Raw genomic sequence first — 17,108 nt, forward strand, 5'->3', positions numbered from 1 at the left:
TCTAACCGCCAAATCATACTGTCCCAACAAGGTGAGGCTCTTGCACTTCACCCACCTGTAGTGCTCCGCACCCACTCCTGGTCTGGGCCCTGACTCGTGGCTCAAATGCAGCAGCCAGCACATCTCCCTCTCTTACTATGGGCACTGAACCCTGGTAGGCACTGACCCAAACATGAGGACGCAGCATGCCCGCGCTGTCTCACATCCCCAACACGTGGAAAACAACCTAACATAGCGTCCTGCCATTTCTACCGGTGCAAAATGCCTTAAAGTAACAGCAGCAAGCTGTCATTGCCTGACTTATTACAATCGCAACAACACAAATGCAACACAACATATCGTCCTCCCGGCTCTGCACTCCTGTGGAGGGAAAACAGGTTAGCACATAGGCCGCTAGGCAACAGGACCCGGGTTGGACTGCACCATTTATAGTTACGCTCCTGATGTCAGAGGAATCCTTGCTGCCGCAATGTTCAATGCCAACTGTAATGTTTGGTGAAATAGAGATATAGTCTGGAGTAGTTTTTCATGTTTTTTCTTAGGTCCTTTTTTCCAGTGATGGGAAATCCTACTGTTACAACATACAACGACATTTCAGAAAAACTGTGTGCGTTCAGCTTTAGGGTAAAAGTTTAGGAAAAAAAATCTTTCTTAGGGACCCTATGCACAAAGCCTGGTCTATAAAACATATTGTGGAGTTTGATGTTAAAGAACTTAACAGTTCTAGAAAAAACTGATCCAGGGGCATAGCTAGGAGGAAAGCTGGCAGGGCATGTGCTACAGGTGTTGAGTGCCAGGGGAGGTGCCAACTTGCCACTCTAACTTGGCCAGTGTATCAAAATGCAGAGCTAAGACAGGAAATTGAATCTTTGCCCCGGTGAAGAAAAGCCTTGTTACTCCTCTGCCCTGAATTCAACCCCATTGAACCTTGGGATGAGTTTGAATGGGGACTGTGAGTCAAGCCTTAGCACACAATTGCAATGCCCAACCTCACCAATACTCCGTTAGACTGAGTTCGGCTCTGAATCATAATCTCCAGTCTTCTGTTTTGTCAAAGCAGCAGAAAAACAAATAGTTGAAGTGCCAGATCCGTCGCACGATGGACACCAATGGCGCTCAACAGACCCCACTGACTTATTATTGGGTCTATCAGGTCCGTTGTATTGACTAGAAGAATGGCGCTGCAAATTGCTGCAGCCATGTTCCAAAATCTAGCAAAAGGAGAGGGGGACCAATTCCATATTTATTTTCCATTGTTTTTGGATTGAGATGTGCAGATGTTCACATACTCTTGGCCATGTTCTATATTCTAAACGTAGCATTTAAATTCCATTCAATCCCCCTCTCCCCACCCCCAATTATGTTTCCATTCACATTACTGAATTCTCACAGTGTGACTGCATCTAATACTTAATTTCTTACCTTTGACTGGGAAAGTGTGTCTGTTTTGTTCTCTGATACATGCTGTAAACAATAAAACACATGCTGTTCCTACAAGACGAAACCTGGCTGTTACAATGGCGATCGCCTCCGACGCAGCAGGCTGTAAATTTCTCTTACAGTCTAACAAAGTGGAAAATACAGCGGAGCGATAACTCAGAGTTTGTCAGTCAACGTCTCATGAAACAATGTCTATATTTATACAGGGATGCGGTGCTTATAACACAGCAGACTACATTTTATACAATTTATATGGCTGCTACAAAAGAGGATAGGCCTTTAAACCCCTCAAACCACACTTGCCGGCTAAGTAGCAGTAAAAAAATAAAACCAAACACTACACAACTTCTGTGAAAAGACTCATAAATACCTGATGAATCCACTATCAGCCATAAAACGATAAAATGCAGGATGGGGGCATGAGAAACATCAAACCCAGACTAGGCCACAGTATTAATCCAGACCCCTAAATTAAATCAGACCCAGACCCCTTCATCAGGTGCCAGACCAGACCCCTGAATTACACTACCAGACCAGATCCTTAAATTGATCCAGACTCCTTTCATTTATTCATCCCCTAGACTATCCCCTAAAATTAATTCAGACACCAGACCACTACATTTATTCCTTCCCCTCAATTAATTGAGACCCCAGAGAAGACTCCAGGCCCCAAAATTAATTCAGACCCCAAACCCTGACATGCATTCAGACCCCAGACCAGACCCCGTAATTAATTGAGACATTAGACCAGACCATTGAAGGGGTTGTACAGGATTACAAAAATATAGCTGCCTTCTTCCAAAAACAGCACCACACCTGTCCACAGCTTGTGTGTGGTATTGCAGCTTAGTTTAATTCACTTTAATGGGGCTGAGATGCAATACCAGACACAGCCCATAGACAGGTGTGACACTGGAAGAAAGCTGCCATGTTTTTCTTATTCTGTACAACCGCATTCAATTTAATTCAGACTGCAGATCAAACCCTTTAATCAGACCCAAGACCCCTAAATGAATAAGACCCCAGACCACACTTCTTATCAGTCCCCAGACTACTAAATTAATCAGACCCCAGACCTGACCCCTAGATTAATTCAGACGCCTTCATTTATTCAGACCCCAGACCAGACTCCCAAATTAATTCAGACCACAGACCCCTATATTTATTCAGACCCTAGACCAGACCTCTAAATTAATTCAGACCCCATAAACGGACCGTGTGGAAAAAAAAATGTGGCATATCTCATCAGATACTGAAGTCATACACAGAACCACATAGAACTTCAGTCACGCAGTTTGCACATTTGTAGAGACTAGTACCTTATTGTACCCTACTTTTCATATGGTCCTGTTCATGAGGCCTTCAAGTGAATCATTTTTTGAATATCATCCAAAAGTGGAGATTCCCTTTAAATGGTGAGTCCGGTAGGCAACTGGCAGTCTGCTGAGTACTTGACTGGGCAAGCTCGACTGTTTTAGAGGAGACATACTTAAAGTGTAACTAAATTTTCAAAACACGTTTGACATGTTGTAGTAACATGTCTGAAGTTTTGATCGGTGGGGGTCCGAGCACTGAGACCACCACGATCTCTAAAACTATGTGACAAAAGCGCTCGGGTGAGAGCTGTGCTGCTTCATTTCTGATTAGCTTTCCTCGGAAAGCCGAGCGAGTGGGCCAGTACACCGCTCCGAGGAAAGCCGATCACAAACGAACCGGCACACCATTCACCCGAGCGCTTCTGTCACTTTGTTTTAGCGATTAGTGGAAGACTCAATGCTTGGACCCCCACTGATCAAAACTTCTGACATGTCATTATGAAATGCCAAAAGTTTTTTAAAAGTTTAGTTACCCCTTAATATGACCAGCAGGTGTCAGCATAACACAATGTCAAGAGTCATCGGTACCAGGAGCCGGGTGATGAGTGCCATATATCAGAGGCGGGGGGATGTGGCTGAGTCATTTCTGGGGGACATGTGGCTGAGCCATTTCTGGGGGACATGTGGCTGAGCCATTTCTGGGGGACATGTGGCTGAGCCATTTCTGGGGGACATGTGGCTGAGCCATTTCTGGGGGACATGTGGCTGAGCCATTTCTGGGGGACATGTGGCTGAGCCATTTCTGGGGGACATGTGGCTGAGCCATTTCTGGGGGACATGTGGCTGAGCCATTTCTGGGGGACATGTGGCTGAGCCATTTCTGGGGGACATGTGGCTGAGCCATTTCTGGGGGACATGTGGCTGAGCCATTTCTTGAGTGTTATGTAATTGCAAAGCCTTTTTGGGAGGCATTCAGTTGCACCGTTTCTTGGGGGGGGGGCATAGGGGCTGCCCCATTTCTTGGGGAGAATGTGACTGGACTGATTCTCGGGGGCATGGAGCTGTGTCATTTCTGGGTGGCATATAATTGAAACATGGAATGTAATGTATGTAATGTGCAGCCCTCAAATGGAGCCAAGGGCTGCATTACAAGCCCCCAACTCGTAGAAGGTTGCCCACCGCTGCTTTATACAGCCAGTAAACTAAACCCATTGTAAATCAGGTTCACAAACAACAAACAAATTATGGATTTTCACCCTCAGCACATTTATCTACAAACATTAGCCCAACACTCTAGTAACTATATCATATACAACATAGGGGGCTGGAGTCTTCAATGGGTTTTTCATGTAGGCCAGGCCTGCGGGCTCTTCCATCTTGTAATATCTCCGGCTCAGCACATGTTCGCACAGTTCGTTACAATACGCAGCATGAATGGTAAACATGCACTGTCCAAGCAAGATTATGCAAAACGCTCACCCTTAGGAATCAGCAATTTTAACAAAAAGCAGAAATCACTCGTCTGTCTCGCACAAGAAAAAAAATCAATATCTCTATTTCAAGTGATCCAGCTGCAGATGTTGGCACGCCAAATGATGATTAACACGCGCAAGCTGTTTGAAGTATTATTGTATGCAAATACTTCTTTAGGTAATTAGCCATTGATTCCATTTCATGTTACATAAAGTAGTAGGAATGATTTATGACTGAGCGTGGGAACACATCCCGCTGTGAACAAATCTGCCTGCAAAATATTTGTGCTTACAATTAAATATTATTCTGCCGGGGGAAAACATCTTCATTTTCACAGATAATTATTTTGGCCATTCTCTTCTTACAAAACCATAATGAGGATGTTGTAGAGAAAACTGAGATTTACTCTTTTTTTTTTTCTCAATCACTATATCCTTGAATAATATACATGATATATGGATCAAAATAACATTATAAGAGCATTTCCGCCCCCTTAAAAAAAATAAACTGTAAATGTGAGCTGTAAAGTTGGTTTCTACTGTGAGGTTGTTACTAATTCTAAAAATGAAAAAATGGTCAGCTTTCTGTCCAGAAACAGCGCCTCTCTTGTCCATGGGATGTGTCTGGTATTGCAGCTCAGCCCCATTCAAGTGAATATTGCCTTACTAGACATGAGTCTTGCTGTTGCTGGACAGAAAGAAGACCGTTTTATCAATCCTGGATGCGAAAACATTCCTCCTTTGCACGTCTGGCCGACGGCCTATCCAAAGGCAACCCTTATTTCGGCCAGTTAAAATAACTAAAGTACAGTAAATACAATAAAATAATAAATACAAACACACACAAAAGTGTTCTCTAACTAGTCCATTTAGCTTTCACCAAATTGCAGTGTTGTCCAGTTTCCACAGGAGCCGCATGCAGTCCTTTTCTACAGGGTGCACGCCAAACTGTGACTTTCCACTTAGCCGCACCTCAAGACTCAGCCAGCCACCATCTGCCTTCGCATCTTTCTTGGGTAGCCGTGTTCTCCCGTAGACCCGCTCCCACCTCTTTCTTTGCTTTTCAGACGTACAAGTCAAGATTGGCTCACAGATGAGATCGCTTCCCGATCCTCAACTCCGTTACTTCTGCTGATAGACCATCTGGGCGAGATCGTTACCCCTTGACCAGACTCCAAGTCCCACATCAGCACTATCCACTACTGCCTGGGGTCGCCTTTTATTATGTCCCCAGAGTCTCCTCCTATTACTTCCAGGATAGGCAGATTAGAGCAATTATCCTCAATTGTTCTTTTCCAGACTGTGCTGGAAAACCCAGGCTAGCTTGGATGTGAGGCTCCCAGATCAGATTCATCAGATGAACGAGCAAACGCTCGATCATCTACTGGTCATTTCGTTTTAAAACAGTAAAATATTATCGTTGTCAGCAGCACATCTCCCTGTGTAAACAGGGAGACGCGCTGCCGACATGTTTATAACATATGGGGATGAGCGATCGGAGTAACGACCGCTTGTCCCCATCCATAGCTCCGTGTTACAGGAGCAAACGAGCGCCAATCAACAATGTCTCGTTGATTGGCGCTCACTACACCTTCCGATTGTCGGGCGGTGTAAAAGGCCTTTAAGGCTCTGTTCACATCTGCATTGGAGGCTTCTTTGTGGCCTCCGTTGCAGATCCAGCAGGATTTACTGGAAACAATAGCGCAGACACCCCGACGGAAAGCCGTCGAAACCCATTAAAGTCCATTGGTTCCGTTGGCCGCCGATGGTGTTCGTGTTTCAACGGATCCATTACGTCCGGCATTCCCTTGTTCTGCTCCGATAGAGCAGAACAACGGAATGCCCTGTGAACACGGCCTAATTAATCTCTAGGACAATGGGGGCCAGTCACTACTGCCATTGTCCTCCCCATGTGCTGGTCAATGTCAAAACCAATGTTGAGAGTGGTACCTGCCAACATTTAAGTATAATACAACTTTTTCACAGATGTACATTAAACTTTATGGGCGCCAACCAGCAGCGGACTCTTTATTCAACATCTGGTCATACAACCTCAGTATTAGGCCCCATGCACACGACCGTGCCCGCAATCACGGCCCGCGATTGCGGGCACGGCCGGCCGCTGACTGACAGCCGCATTTTCGGGCCGTGCTCCCATACAAAGTATGGGAGCACGGCCCGCAAAATGCGAAAGAACGGACATGTTCCATAATTCCCGGAACATTTCCACGGCACTGACACCCTTCCGTAGTGCTACGGAAAGGTGTCAGTGTTCAATGAAAGTGAATGGCTCCGTTTTTGCGGACCGCAATTGCGGTCCGCAAAAACTGAGGTTTTTTGCTGTCGTGTGCATGGGGCCTTACAGTTTTTGCATGCATTTACTTGACCTAAAACCGGGAATGCATGGAAAAGTCTTTTTTATGTTCCTGTACTTGTTTTGGCTAAAGGAAACACTCGCAAAAAGTACACCAAACCCATGCTGTGAGAGCAAGACCCTAACAGTCATTTCTGGCTTATACATATTCACTATTACAGCTTCCTTAAATTATATTATATTCCTTAACTTATATTGTAATATAATTAAATAAAAGCTAAACAAACAGATATGAACAAATTAGTATCTCAAGATGTGCACCATACAGCATCTCTCAGAAACCACTCCCAAAAAGTGGGGTTACCGCCCTGAGAGGGACGACTGACCGGGAACCTGTATATAGAAAGCCCTGATAATCCCTACTTTATATAATGCATAGTAGACAAACAAAATTATATAAAAAATACAATGCATGCATCTCATTAAGAGTTTTGAACCCTATCGTAGAAGACTCTACTATCAGACTCCCCGATAAAAGAGCGGTGTATGTACGGCTGGTGCACATCTTTAGACTTATGGGTAATTTCGATTTTAATATATTACATTAAAAGAGAGTTCACTGTGATATTTTTGTGGTCTTTGTTACTCTAGTACACGCTACATAGGTTTTACCCTGTGACTAGACCACTGAGGCTCCGTGATTTCCCAGGTTTGACAATTAGACATCTGGAAATGCATGGGCAACAATCCCTGTGGGAGCTGTAAATGTGGCTGTAAACACATATAGATAGGAAACAGCTAATTCTAGCAATGATTTGTATTTTTTATGTTAGGGGAAATTTCATATTTTTAACAGTATATATCACCAAGTTAAGCTGCTGCACTGTCATCAGTGTCAGCCTTGGATTTCTTCGGCTGTCCAGAGAAAATTATACCTCGGGTCCACCATCCATCTATACAGAACATGTGCACGTCCACTTATATTTTCATTGTAATCTTTCTTGTTATCATTGCACACATAAGACATCAATAAGGTCTAACAGGTTATTTGTGAATCATCCCTTAAGAAATGGACCCTAGTGGTAAGTGATAAGCTCCAAAATCAGCTCCCAATGGTATTGTCTTCTGCTGTGCCTTTAAGGCCAATTATTGTGTCAGGACCTAGTGAAGGAGCGTTTGGTACTCTGTTGGGCTAGTACAACCCTGACTATAGGCCCTGTCCACAGAGAGACCACTTCTTTTTTCCAGACACACATGCATATACACATTAGGACCAATGTCATTGGAAGCTAATTCACCTTTTAGGGCTTCCACAGATGGGCCATTTTGCGCCCATATCACCTAGATGCCCTGTCGTTCTACCCTATAGATGACCTAAGTTCGGTTCAGTAGAGCCTTGCGAATTCCGTGTATTGTAGTAGTAATATGGACCCTAAAATGTGTCCATTTTATGCTCATGGCCTCAGTATATTTTTGGAATATGGGAGGAAACCCATGGTAGTATTTTGGGGACATTTATATTTCATGTGAATGCTGTCTAGTTGGATATAAAACTGGGACCTCAGGACTAACCACTAAGCCTATAATGCCTCAGGACTCCCTAAGGTGTGATCTCCTGTGGACAAGAGCCGGGACGGTGATTGTCATGGAAAGGTTACATGGGGCTGCACCGCGAGCGTTAGTGTGCTGCGCTCTTGAACTGCTGCTCTACAGCACACAGTTGCGCGCGTTACCACTTAGCAATAATCATTATACAAGCCCTTGAGTATGTTATTGCTATGGTGATGACATTGTAGTAAGAGATTTTAGAAGCTCTTCTGCAGAAACACAGATCATGTCCAAACAGCTCTTCAAGTAAAAGAAGTTTAAATTTAGTCTGGTCGCCTTCTCAAGGAACAGAAAAGCACAAATCTGAGGGTCTTACAGTGTGACCGGAGAGGGATAAATGTTTTTCCATTCTGCCAGGGTATTGATGATTGCGTCATGATGGAGTTATGAAGGATTACACAATTGCCGTCCTCTGTACTAATTGAAATCTGTTTTGTGCATGTGTTGTGTTATAATACGGTTCATTTTAGCAGCTGCAGAAGTCAAGACGAATATAAACAAGTTCATTGCCTGCAGTTTTCCCAAATAGACGTTTGATATCTTGCGCTATAGACCATGCAAAATGTTACAAATGTAGTGTGTCCTCTGTAACGGCTCGTCAAGGAGCCAGAATTAATGTCTGCAGCAGCTGAACAAAGTCTGGGTATTGCCACTCGTTTTTCTGTGAAGAAATGGCGTATCCCAGGCAAGAGACCCTCAATTCACAATATGGAATCCCGAGAATGTATGAAGAACTTTTACAGAAGGACTATTTCCATACTGTTTCATTGTATCAAGTAAACTGGTATAAGATTTCTGTGATTTTGCTTATAGTCCACAGGGGGAACTATTACTAATGTGGTTGGTAACAATAAAGTAAATATCATGTGAACAGAATATTTAGCAGAATGCTTAAAAAAAGAAAGAATATATATATATATATATATATATATATATATATATATATATATATATATATATATATATATATATATATATGCACGGCACTGTGCAAAAGATTTAGGCAGTTGTGGAAAAATGCTGTAAAGTAAGAATGCTTTCAAAAATAGAAGTCTTAATAGTTTTTTTTTTTTTTTTATTAATTAACAAAATGCAAAGTTAATGAACAGAAGAAAAATCGAAATCAAATCAATATCTGGTGTGAAAACCCTTTGCCTTCAAAACAGCATTAATGCTTCTAGGTAGATCATTGAGGGGTGGAGGGTTTTCAGGGCACAACTGGATATTTGTATTAATGAACATTGGTGGATTCTTCTATAAAGTTTCCTTCTTAAACAGCTTCCGGTTAATAGTCTTATATGTTCTTAAGAATGTCTTTTATAAGACTGATTGTCCATGATCTAACTGAATTTCATGTAGTTTCTGTGGGATGCAGGATGGCACTGTTTCCACTAACGCCTCCATTGTCGTGTTAAATGTCTATAGAGATTGTCACGGCGCGGGGTGTGGACCCACTGGGCCGTACCGCGTAGCGGGATAGCAGCTAGCCAACTAGGTACAAAACTATGTCTATAGTCCAGAACGGGTACCTGAGGCAATGTAGAAAGGAGTAGTGACACAACTTGACTATCACTGTAGACGGCACAGAGGCACGGTAGCATGGGATACAGGGTACAGGCAGCAGGAACGCGTAACACTGGTAACTGGAAAACACTAGGAGACCATTTGCAAGACAAACTTTAGGTAAACAACAATGCTCAGGCAAGGATCAAGTGGGCAGAGCCCGTTTTATAGTCCAGCAGCATTCTGGGCTACTAACTGATTAATAACAGCTGGACGTGTACTGGCCCTTCGGGAAACAGTCCCAGAACCTGGAAGTGAGTGCCGGCATCTCCCTGGAGGGAGATGACGCGGAGAACACAGATGTCCATGGCTGCAGCCGTCAGATGGTAAGTCAGAACGACGGGCCGTGGCACGTTACAATGATCCTGATAATGGAGTCATATGATGGATTTATTTTTTATGCATTTCGATCATGAACATATGTTCAGTCACCATAGAAGAACTTCCACCTCAACACAATGCTTGCCCTCATGCTGCAGAATTCATACGTAAAATAATAAATATAAAAGTATCTGTTGCTATAAGTGACATCATTGTTCTTATTGTCGCTGGATTTTATCTATGTGCCCCTTTCAGTGACCCTTTAGGGTATATAACTTTATTGTTCACCACATTGCAAGTTCTGTGATCAACTGTTCCCATTGAATGACAATTCCCTTCAGACAGGGAGTTCGAGGAAGGTGATCAAAGTCTCAGCTCCTAGATATCTGGAGACCTTCACATATATATAGGATAATGATGTTGGTTTCTAGGAAATATTCAATGTAAAGCAAGTTGTGTGTTCATTCAATGCTCCCTGAGTCCCCTCTCAATAATGATATGTATTTACTTCATACTTGTTCTATATCAAGAGCAACTTTCCTCCTCAAAAATATCAGAAAACTACAGAAACCACCAAGGGGCAGCTGCTATGTACGACTACTAAATTCATTGTCTTTGGCTAAATATAGTATTTTTGTCTCTTTGCTAAGTAATTAATCTTAATCTGTATTATTATATTTTGCCCTTTAAAAAATCCATATTGCACAAGCAGAAACATGAAACAAATAACAGACTATCTAAAGTATAGCAGCAAACAATTCTAAATACCAGTGTAAGTAAATGGGGTGTCCCATCAAGATGACCACTTTCCATATACCATTGTAGGCTCCCCGGCACAGGACAACCTGACTGCTACGCAGAGCAGCTCTCACTCTAGTGGACAGTCAAATCATATATTACACATCCTACCATTGAATAGGGGCAGCAGTGGCGGATTATCATATGGGCGATTCGGGCGGCCGCCCGGGGCCCGAGGCTCCCAGGGGGCCCATGGCAGCCCGAACCGCACATTATCGTACAAAACTATTCAGCGCGCTAGCGCTGCTAATTTCCGAAGATGAGGAGGGGAGGAGCAGGGAATTGGCTGGGAAAGGGGTAGGACACGCCTCCCTGACAAGTGCGGGCGCCGCCATGAGTAACAGAACAGCGACGGACGGCTGTTCTGTTGCTCTAAAGCTGCAAGAGAAGACCCGGGCGGGCGTTCACCGGCGCTGAGGTTAGTCGGCTTATCCTCCTGCCCAACTGGTTCCCGACCGCTGGCTGTATTTTTACGGCCAGCGGTCAGGGACGGGTCCTTAAAACCCGAGCCATAGACTTTCTACGGCTCGGGTTTTAACTTGCTGCCCGCGCGATTCGGCAGCTGAATGTCGGGTCTCCGGCTGTCAGTGACTGCCGGGGACCCTGAGGAGAGGATAGAAGCAGCTTTCGCTGCTTCTGTCTTCTCCGATGTCTTCTTACACAGCGTTCAATGAACGCTGTGTATAGGAATAGAGACAGCAGCAGCGGCGCTGTCTCTATTCCTCCCGGTGATCATGTGACTGGTCACATGATCGCCGGGTGCCGTTAGTGGCAGACTGTTGCTGGGTCTTACTAGACCCAGCACAGCCCTATTAGTGACAATCGTCACTATGAGAGGGCTGATTTCCCCTGTAACTGGGGCTGCTGTGCAGCTCCAGTTACAGTGGAAAAACATGGTGTAAAAGAAAGAAAAAAAATATATAAAGTTCCCCAAAGGTCTTTTTTGACCTTTGAGGAACAGACCATAGTAATAAAAAATAATAAAGTAAAGTGCAAAAAAAAATTAAATAATAAATACACATAAAATACCCACCCCAAAAAAAAACGTTCCCCCTCCCGCCAAACATTGTTGTAACGCTAGCGCTGACCCAATTACCCTAATATAGACATGTAATATATTAAAATTTACGGTAAACAATGACGATCACAAATAAAAGGTCTATTTTAGGGTAAAACTATGTTATTACCAAAAAAATAGCTGAAACGTAAAAAAGCTTATTTTTTTTACTATTATTTTCAAACTTTATGAATAAAAATTCTAAAATAGCAAAAAAGTGTGCATAAAAACGATAAAAAAGGAAACCTGCATTGTCTACGGAAAAAAACGTTGCAAAAATCACGTCTTTTTTTTTTTTCTTTTTATAAAAATGTGTGTTTGGTGCAACTTTGTAATTCCGTTTTATTAAAAAATATTTTCACTTTTTGAGATACAGCTGCTTTGTATCCTGTATCCGTCAGGTCAGCAGGACTGACGGGATCAGTGAAACGGGCCTTGCGCTAAATTATAATCTTAGATGTGATAGATTTGAGGTGGATCCTGCGTGTCACTGATCCTGTCAGTCCTGCTGACCTGACGGATACAGGATACAAAGCAGCTGTATCTCAAAAAGTGAAAATATTTTTTAATAAAATCAATCACACACATACTAATATATATATATATATATATATATATATATATATATATATAAAATTATGATAACGTTTTTAAATGTGTACATAACCTTGTGGCACTATATACAAGGGGGAGCGCTGTGTGCCACTATATACAAGGGGGATATATACAAGGGGAGTGCTGTGTGGCACTATATACAAGGGGGATATATACAAGGGGAGTGCTGTGTGGCACTATATACAAGGGGGAGCGCTGTGTGGCACTATATACAAGGGGGAGCGCTGTGTGGCACTATATACAAGGGGGAGCGCTGTGTGGCACTATATACAAGGGGGAGCGCTGTGTGGCACTATATACAAGGGGGGGCTGTGTAGTGCTATCCACAGTGGTATGTGTGTGGCGCTCTTTATAGGGGGGCTTTTTGGTGCTATTTACAAGAGGGGGAGGGCTGTGTGGCGCTCTCTACAGGGGGCTGTATGGCACTATCTATATGGGGCTGTGTGTAACACTCTCTACGGGGGGATGTGTGATATATAGAGGGGGCTGTGTATGGCGATATCTATGGGGGTGTGTAATATCTACAGGGGCTGTGTGTGGCACTATGTACAGGGGGCTGTGTGTATGTGGTGTTTTACAGTGTGTGGTATTATTATATTCAGGCGCGCAGTGTTTGGTGCTATTATATTTAGGGGCACAGTATGTGGCACCATGATAACTTTATTTTCGTTTATAGGTGTGGAAATGTTGGAAAAGTGAGGAGACGTCTGAGTGGCAAATTCTGCAGAAATGAGTCATGGCCGGGAGAAGTCGTCATGAGTGCTGGACCGGATGGAGAAGAAAAGAGGAAAAAACTACTAGAATCTGAGACGTCGTCACCTGTGAGTCACTAGATTTATAGAGAATCTGTCACCTCTCCTGACATGTTTATTATAGGAATCCTTGTATTTCACAATTCCCCTTGTCAGGAGGTTGTGTCCCTGCACAGTGTGATACTGTCAGTATGTAGGGACACCGCGCTGTGACAAGGGAAATCGTAACACTGTTAATGCTTGCCCAAAAAGGTAGTGTTAAAAATAGTTACGGCAGGGCGGCGGTGAGGAAGGGGGGCCCAAGTTTGGGTAACAGCCCAGGGCCCATGGTCTACTTAATCCGCCACTGAGGGGCAGGGTAAAGCTGGCCATACACTATAGATAGCTGTCGAACGCTCATTTGGCCAACAGCTATTCCTTCCGACTCCCCCATGAACATGTGAGATGGGATCATGCATTTGTTTTCAATGTGGAGAGGAGAATAAGTCACTGCCAGACACTTCTGGCAGCAGCTTATAACCCGGTGAAGAAAGGATCGGGCATGTTGACATCCCACATGCTGATCCTTCTTTCCCCCAACAACTGTCATTGGGGGAGAGTCACATTACATAGTCATTTGGTCTTCTAATTTTCTTCTTCACCTCAATACTACTTTTTCCCGGTGATAACATGTGGTCACCAGGGATTTCAGCAGCCTGGTTGGACAACGGCTTTAACCCAAATATCCATTCATCCATCCAGATTTTTGGTGAGGTCCTCACACTAGAGGGCTGACATGAAAGGAACACTGTGATCACTGGTGGTTTTCTTTCCTTGACATATAAAATTGTTTCTACGCATGGTCAATTATTTTTGACTCCATGACCCTGCAGACCTACCGTATAGTTATTTAGTGAAATATAACCACATTGTTCCCTCCATGTCACAGACAGGGGACAGCTGAAGCCTCTCTACAGTGTGAGGATCTCAACAAACAACCCCATTAAGTCCTGGACACTTGTGAGCGATACATAGGGGTAAGGCAATATTTAGACGAAAGTGTGCGAAATTGGCAGTGAAAAACGTAGTTTTTCACATCGATTCGCACCCGTCCGTGACCCGTTTTCACGGATCCCTCATAGATTTGAGTTTATAGAGGGATCCCTGAAAACAGACATAAATAGGACATGTCTTATTTTTTCACGGCCGAGTGAACAGCCCCATAGAAATCCATGGCAGCCATTTGACGGCTGTTAAAAAAACCCGTCCGTCACACGGACTATTTATATGTTCACCTGAATAAGCCCTAAGTGAGATATTGAGTTGGATTGCAGTCACACGTTTTAGAACTTTTTGGATTCAGGTATTACATTTTCATTTCCCTGCAATACTGTAATTATACAGAATTATGAGATAAGGAAAGATGGTGAACATGTGTCAGACATTTTCTGGCAAGGTTTGAAGTTCAAAACTTAAAACATACATTCAAGGTGGGTCTGGCCCAAAGAGCCCATGTTCTGATATGGGGCTCAGTACCAACAAGGTCCATGGTGTCCAACAGAGGAACCTGACAGTAGAGTAGATAACTCGCTACTCTGGTTTTTGAGTTTTGGTTTTGAAACATCCACTCTTTATCCATATAGGAGACTTGTCCCCCAGATTGATTTAGTCAGGTGGGCCCACGCCTTTTTTACATAAAATACATATATAAATTAGACATATGAGAAGATAATATTGGTAAGGCTCTGTGGGACGGAAAGATGTGTTTGAATCCCTTTCGTCCATTGATTTCAGATATAGGGCATTCCTGGTGTGGTGCCACTGAAATGAATGGCACTTCCAATGAAGAAGTGTGTTGGATATAATGATGACAATGATGATGATGATGATGAAACGGGACATGTCTTCACCATGGACAACATGTCATGCTGTGGCTTTCCAGACAACAAGCAGCAAGTAGACCAGTGGCTGATGAACAGAGGAGTATTGTTAATGTTAATACGTTAAAATTTTTATTATATTGCTATTTTAGACACTTGGAAAGCCCTTTAACGTCTTGGAAAGCCCTTCAACAAAACTGTAAGAAAACGGTGGGAATAAACTGTAAATGTGTCCTCCACACCTCTTAGTGCTTCCCCTAAGCTAATTCATAGTACTTTCCAGTTTCTGGGTCAAAATAACAGTTCAGACAAGGGTCATATAGCAAAGTCAGGATATCTTCCTCCTCACCAATCCCATCATCACCTGCCGAATAAAAGATATATGACACGTTATAAGAAAGAAATCCAAAAACAATGGGGCTGATTTACAAAGAAAAATAGGCCAGAATACTGGCAGAAGTTGCGACAAAAAAAGCATCGTTCATAGCGTGCACCAAATTTATTATGTGTTTTAGATGTCTTTTTGCATTTCTCTAGACAGTTTTGAAAAAGCCAGATTTGTTAATGGCATGCGCCATTTTTTTTGCCAGAAAAATATTGATGTAAAGTCATGAGGTGGCGTCAGGAAGAGAGAAGTGTCTAGCATAATGCGACAAATTTATCATATAGAGCAAGCCACCATGATAAATTTGTTAGTTTCATATTTCATATATATATATATATGTATATAGTTAGTTATATCTGTTTCTGCAAAAGCTGGATGAAAACCAAGACATCAGTTATAGGAGAAGTCTTGACCTAGGTTTCCTTAGGTCCCGATTGCCCAAGCTGCCTTGTGATATTAGGGCATGGGATGATTCACTACATAACTAGAAATATTTGCCGTTTAATAATCTGGAAAAGCTGTGACGACCCGTATGTAATGGCAGCTGTAATAGTTATATCCCAGCATATAACTATGCAAGAACAATTTGTCAGAAGAGAGCAACCCCAGGACCTACATTTACAGGTGAAGTTTTTATTTGGGTCAGATTGACCACTCGCGGTGCATCATGACACAGGGATACAAAGAGCATAAAGAGAGAATCCCTGTGTCAAACACCGCCCCCTCCATTGCTGCACTAGGCATAACACCGTTTATTTATTTTGCCTAGAGTGTTCCTTTAAAGTTTTCTTATTAGATGGAACCTGGACCTGAAAGAAAAGCTGTCATTTATTTAAAGAGAAACATTTATTATCAGAGATACAACCAATCACTTCACAATGAACTGATGACATCACTGAAAAACTGAACAATGATGTCAGTGATGTCACTAATACCTCCCAAACAAAAGCTGATCACAAAATAAATGCCTCTATCTCGACCAGTAACCCTGTAACATATAGAAAGTTATTTAAACCTGTACCTTCTGTGTGCAATTGCTATCCTAGTAAAATAAAATGTAAATGTGCAGACAATAGCATGTTCTAAGACGTTTTTATTCAGATCTCTAATTAGCCCTGTGAGATTTTTTTTCTTTTCTTCTGACTCTGTTTGGAATTAATAATGCTTTTTCTTTTAATTAATTTACTGATGTATTCAAGTTATATAATGTTAATAAATGAGATTAGTATGCAGAATAATAATATAAGAGGAATCACAACCAGAGTACCTATTACAAGACTGGATTTGTAAAACAGCCCCATAGACATTGGTGTATACATTTATAGATATACTATCTTAAGATAGTTAGGGAATTATTTTGCCAGACTTAAGGCCCTATTAAAAGGGCCAATGATCGGGCAAACGAGTGTTCATATTAATGATCGGTCCTGACCATTGCCCTATGCAAACAGGGCAACGATCAGCCGATGAAAGAGCAAACGCTCGTTCATTGGCTGATCTGTTCTGCAGCATTAAAAATCATCGTTGTCGGCAGCACATCTCCCTGTGTAATCACGAAGATGCGCTGCCGACATGATGATAATGTATGGGGACGAGCAAACAGTAACG

General features: G+C 42.7%; 1 protein-coding gene across 3 annotated transcripts in view; it reads right to left on the reverse strand.

Moving 5' to 3' along the window:
- CFAP20DC (CFAP20 domain containing) overlaps window positions 1–17,108 on the reverse strand; it is a 320,373-nt gene that overhangs the window by 34,135 nt on the left and 269,130 nt on the right. The window contains exon 17 of one of the 3 annotated variants that reach the window (XM_075833954.1): window positions 13,542–15,479. The exons of 1 other annotated variant lie outside the window; for it this stretch is intronic. In XM_075833954.1, coding sequence (XP_075690069.1) covers window positions 15,373–15,479 — 107 coding nt within the window. In that variant the 3' untranslated portion in view covers window positions 13,542–15,372. Of the gene's footprint in view, window positions 1–13,541; window positions 15,480–17,108 lie in introns of those variants that run through there. One more of the 3 variants, XM_075833955.1, reaches the window with a different exon arrangement.

This window comes from Rhinoderma darwinii, chromosome 7 (genome assembly GCF_050947455.1).
Source record: "Rhinoderma darwinii isolate aRhiDar2 chromosome 7, aRhiDar2.hap1, whole genome shotgun sequence".
NCBI lineage: Eukaryota > Metazoa > Chordata > Amphibia > Anura > Rhinodermatidae > Rhinoderma > Rhinoderma darwinii.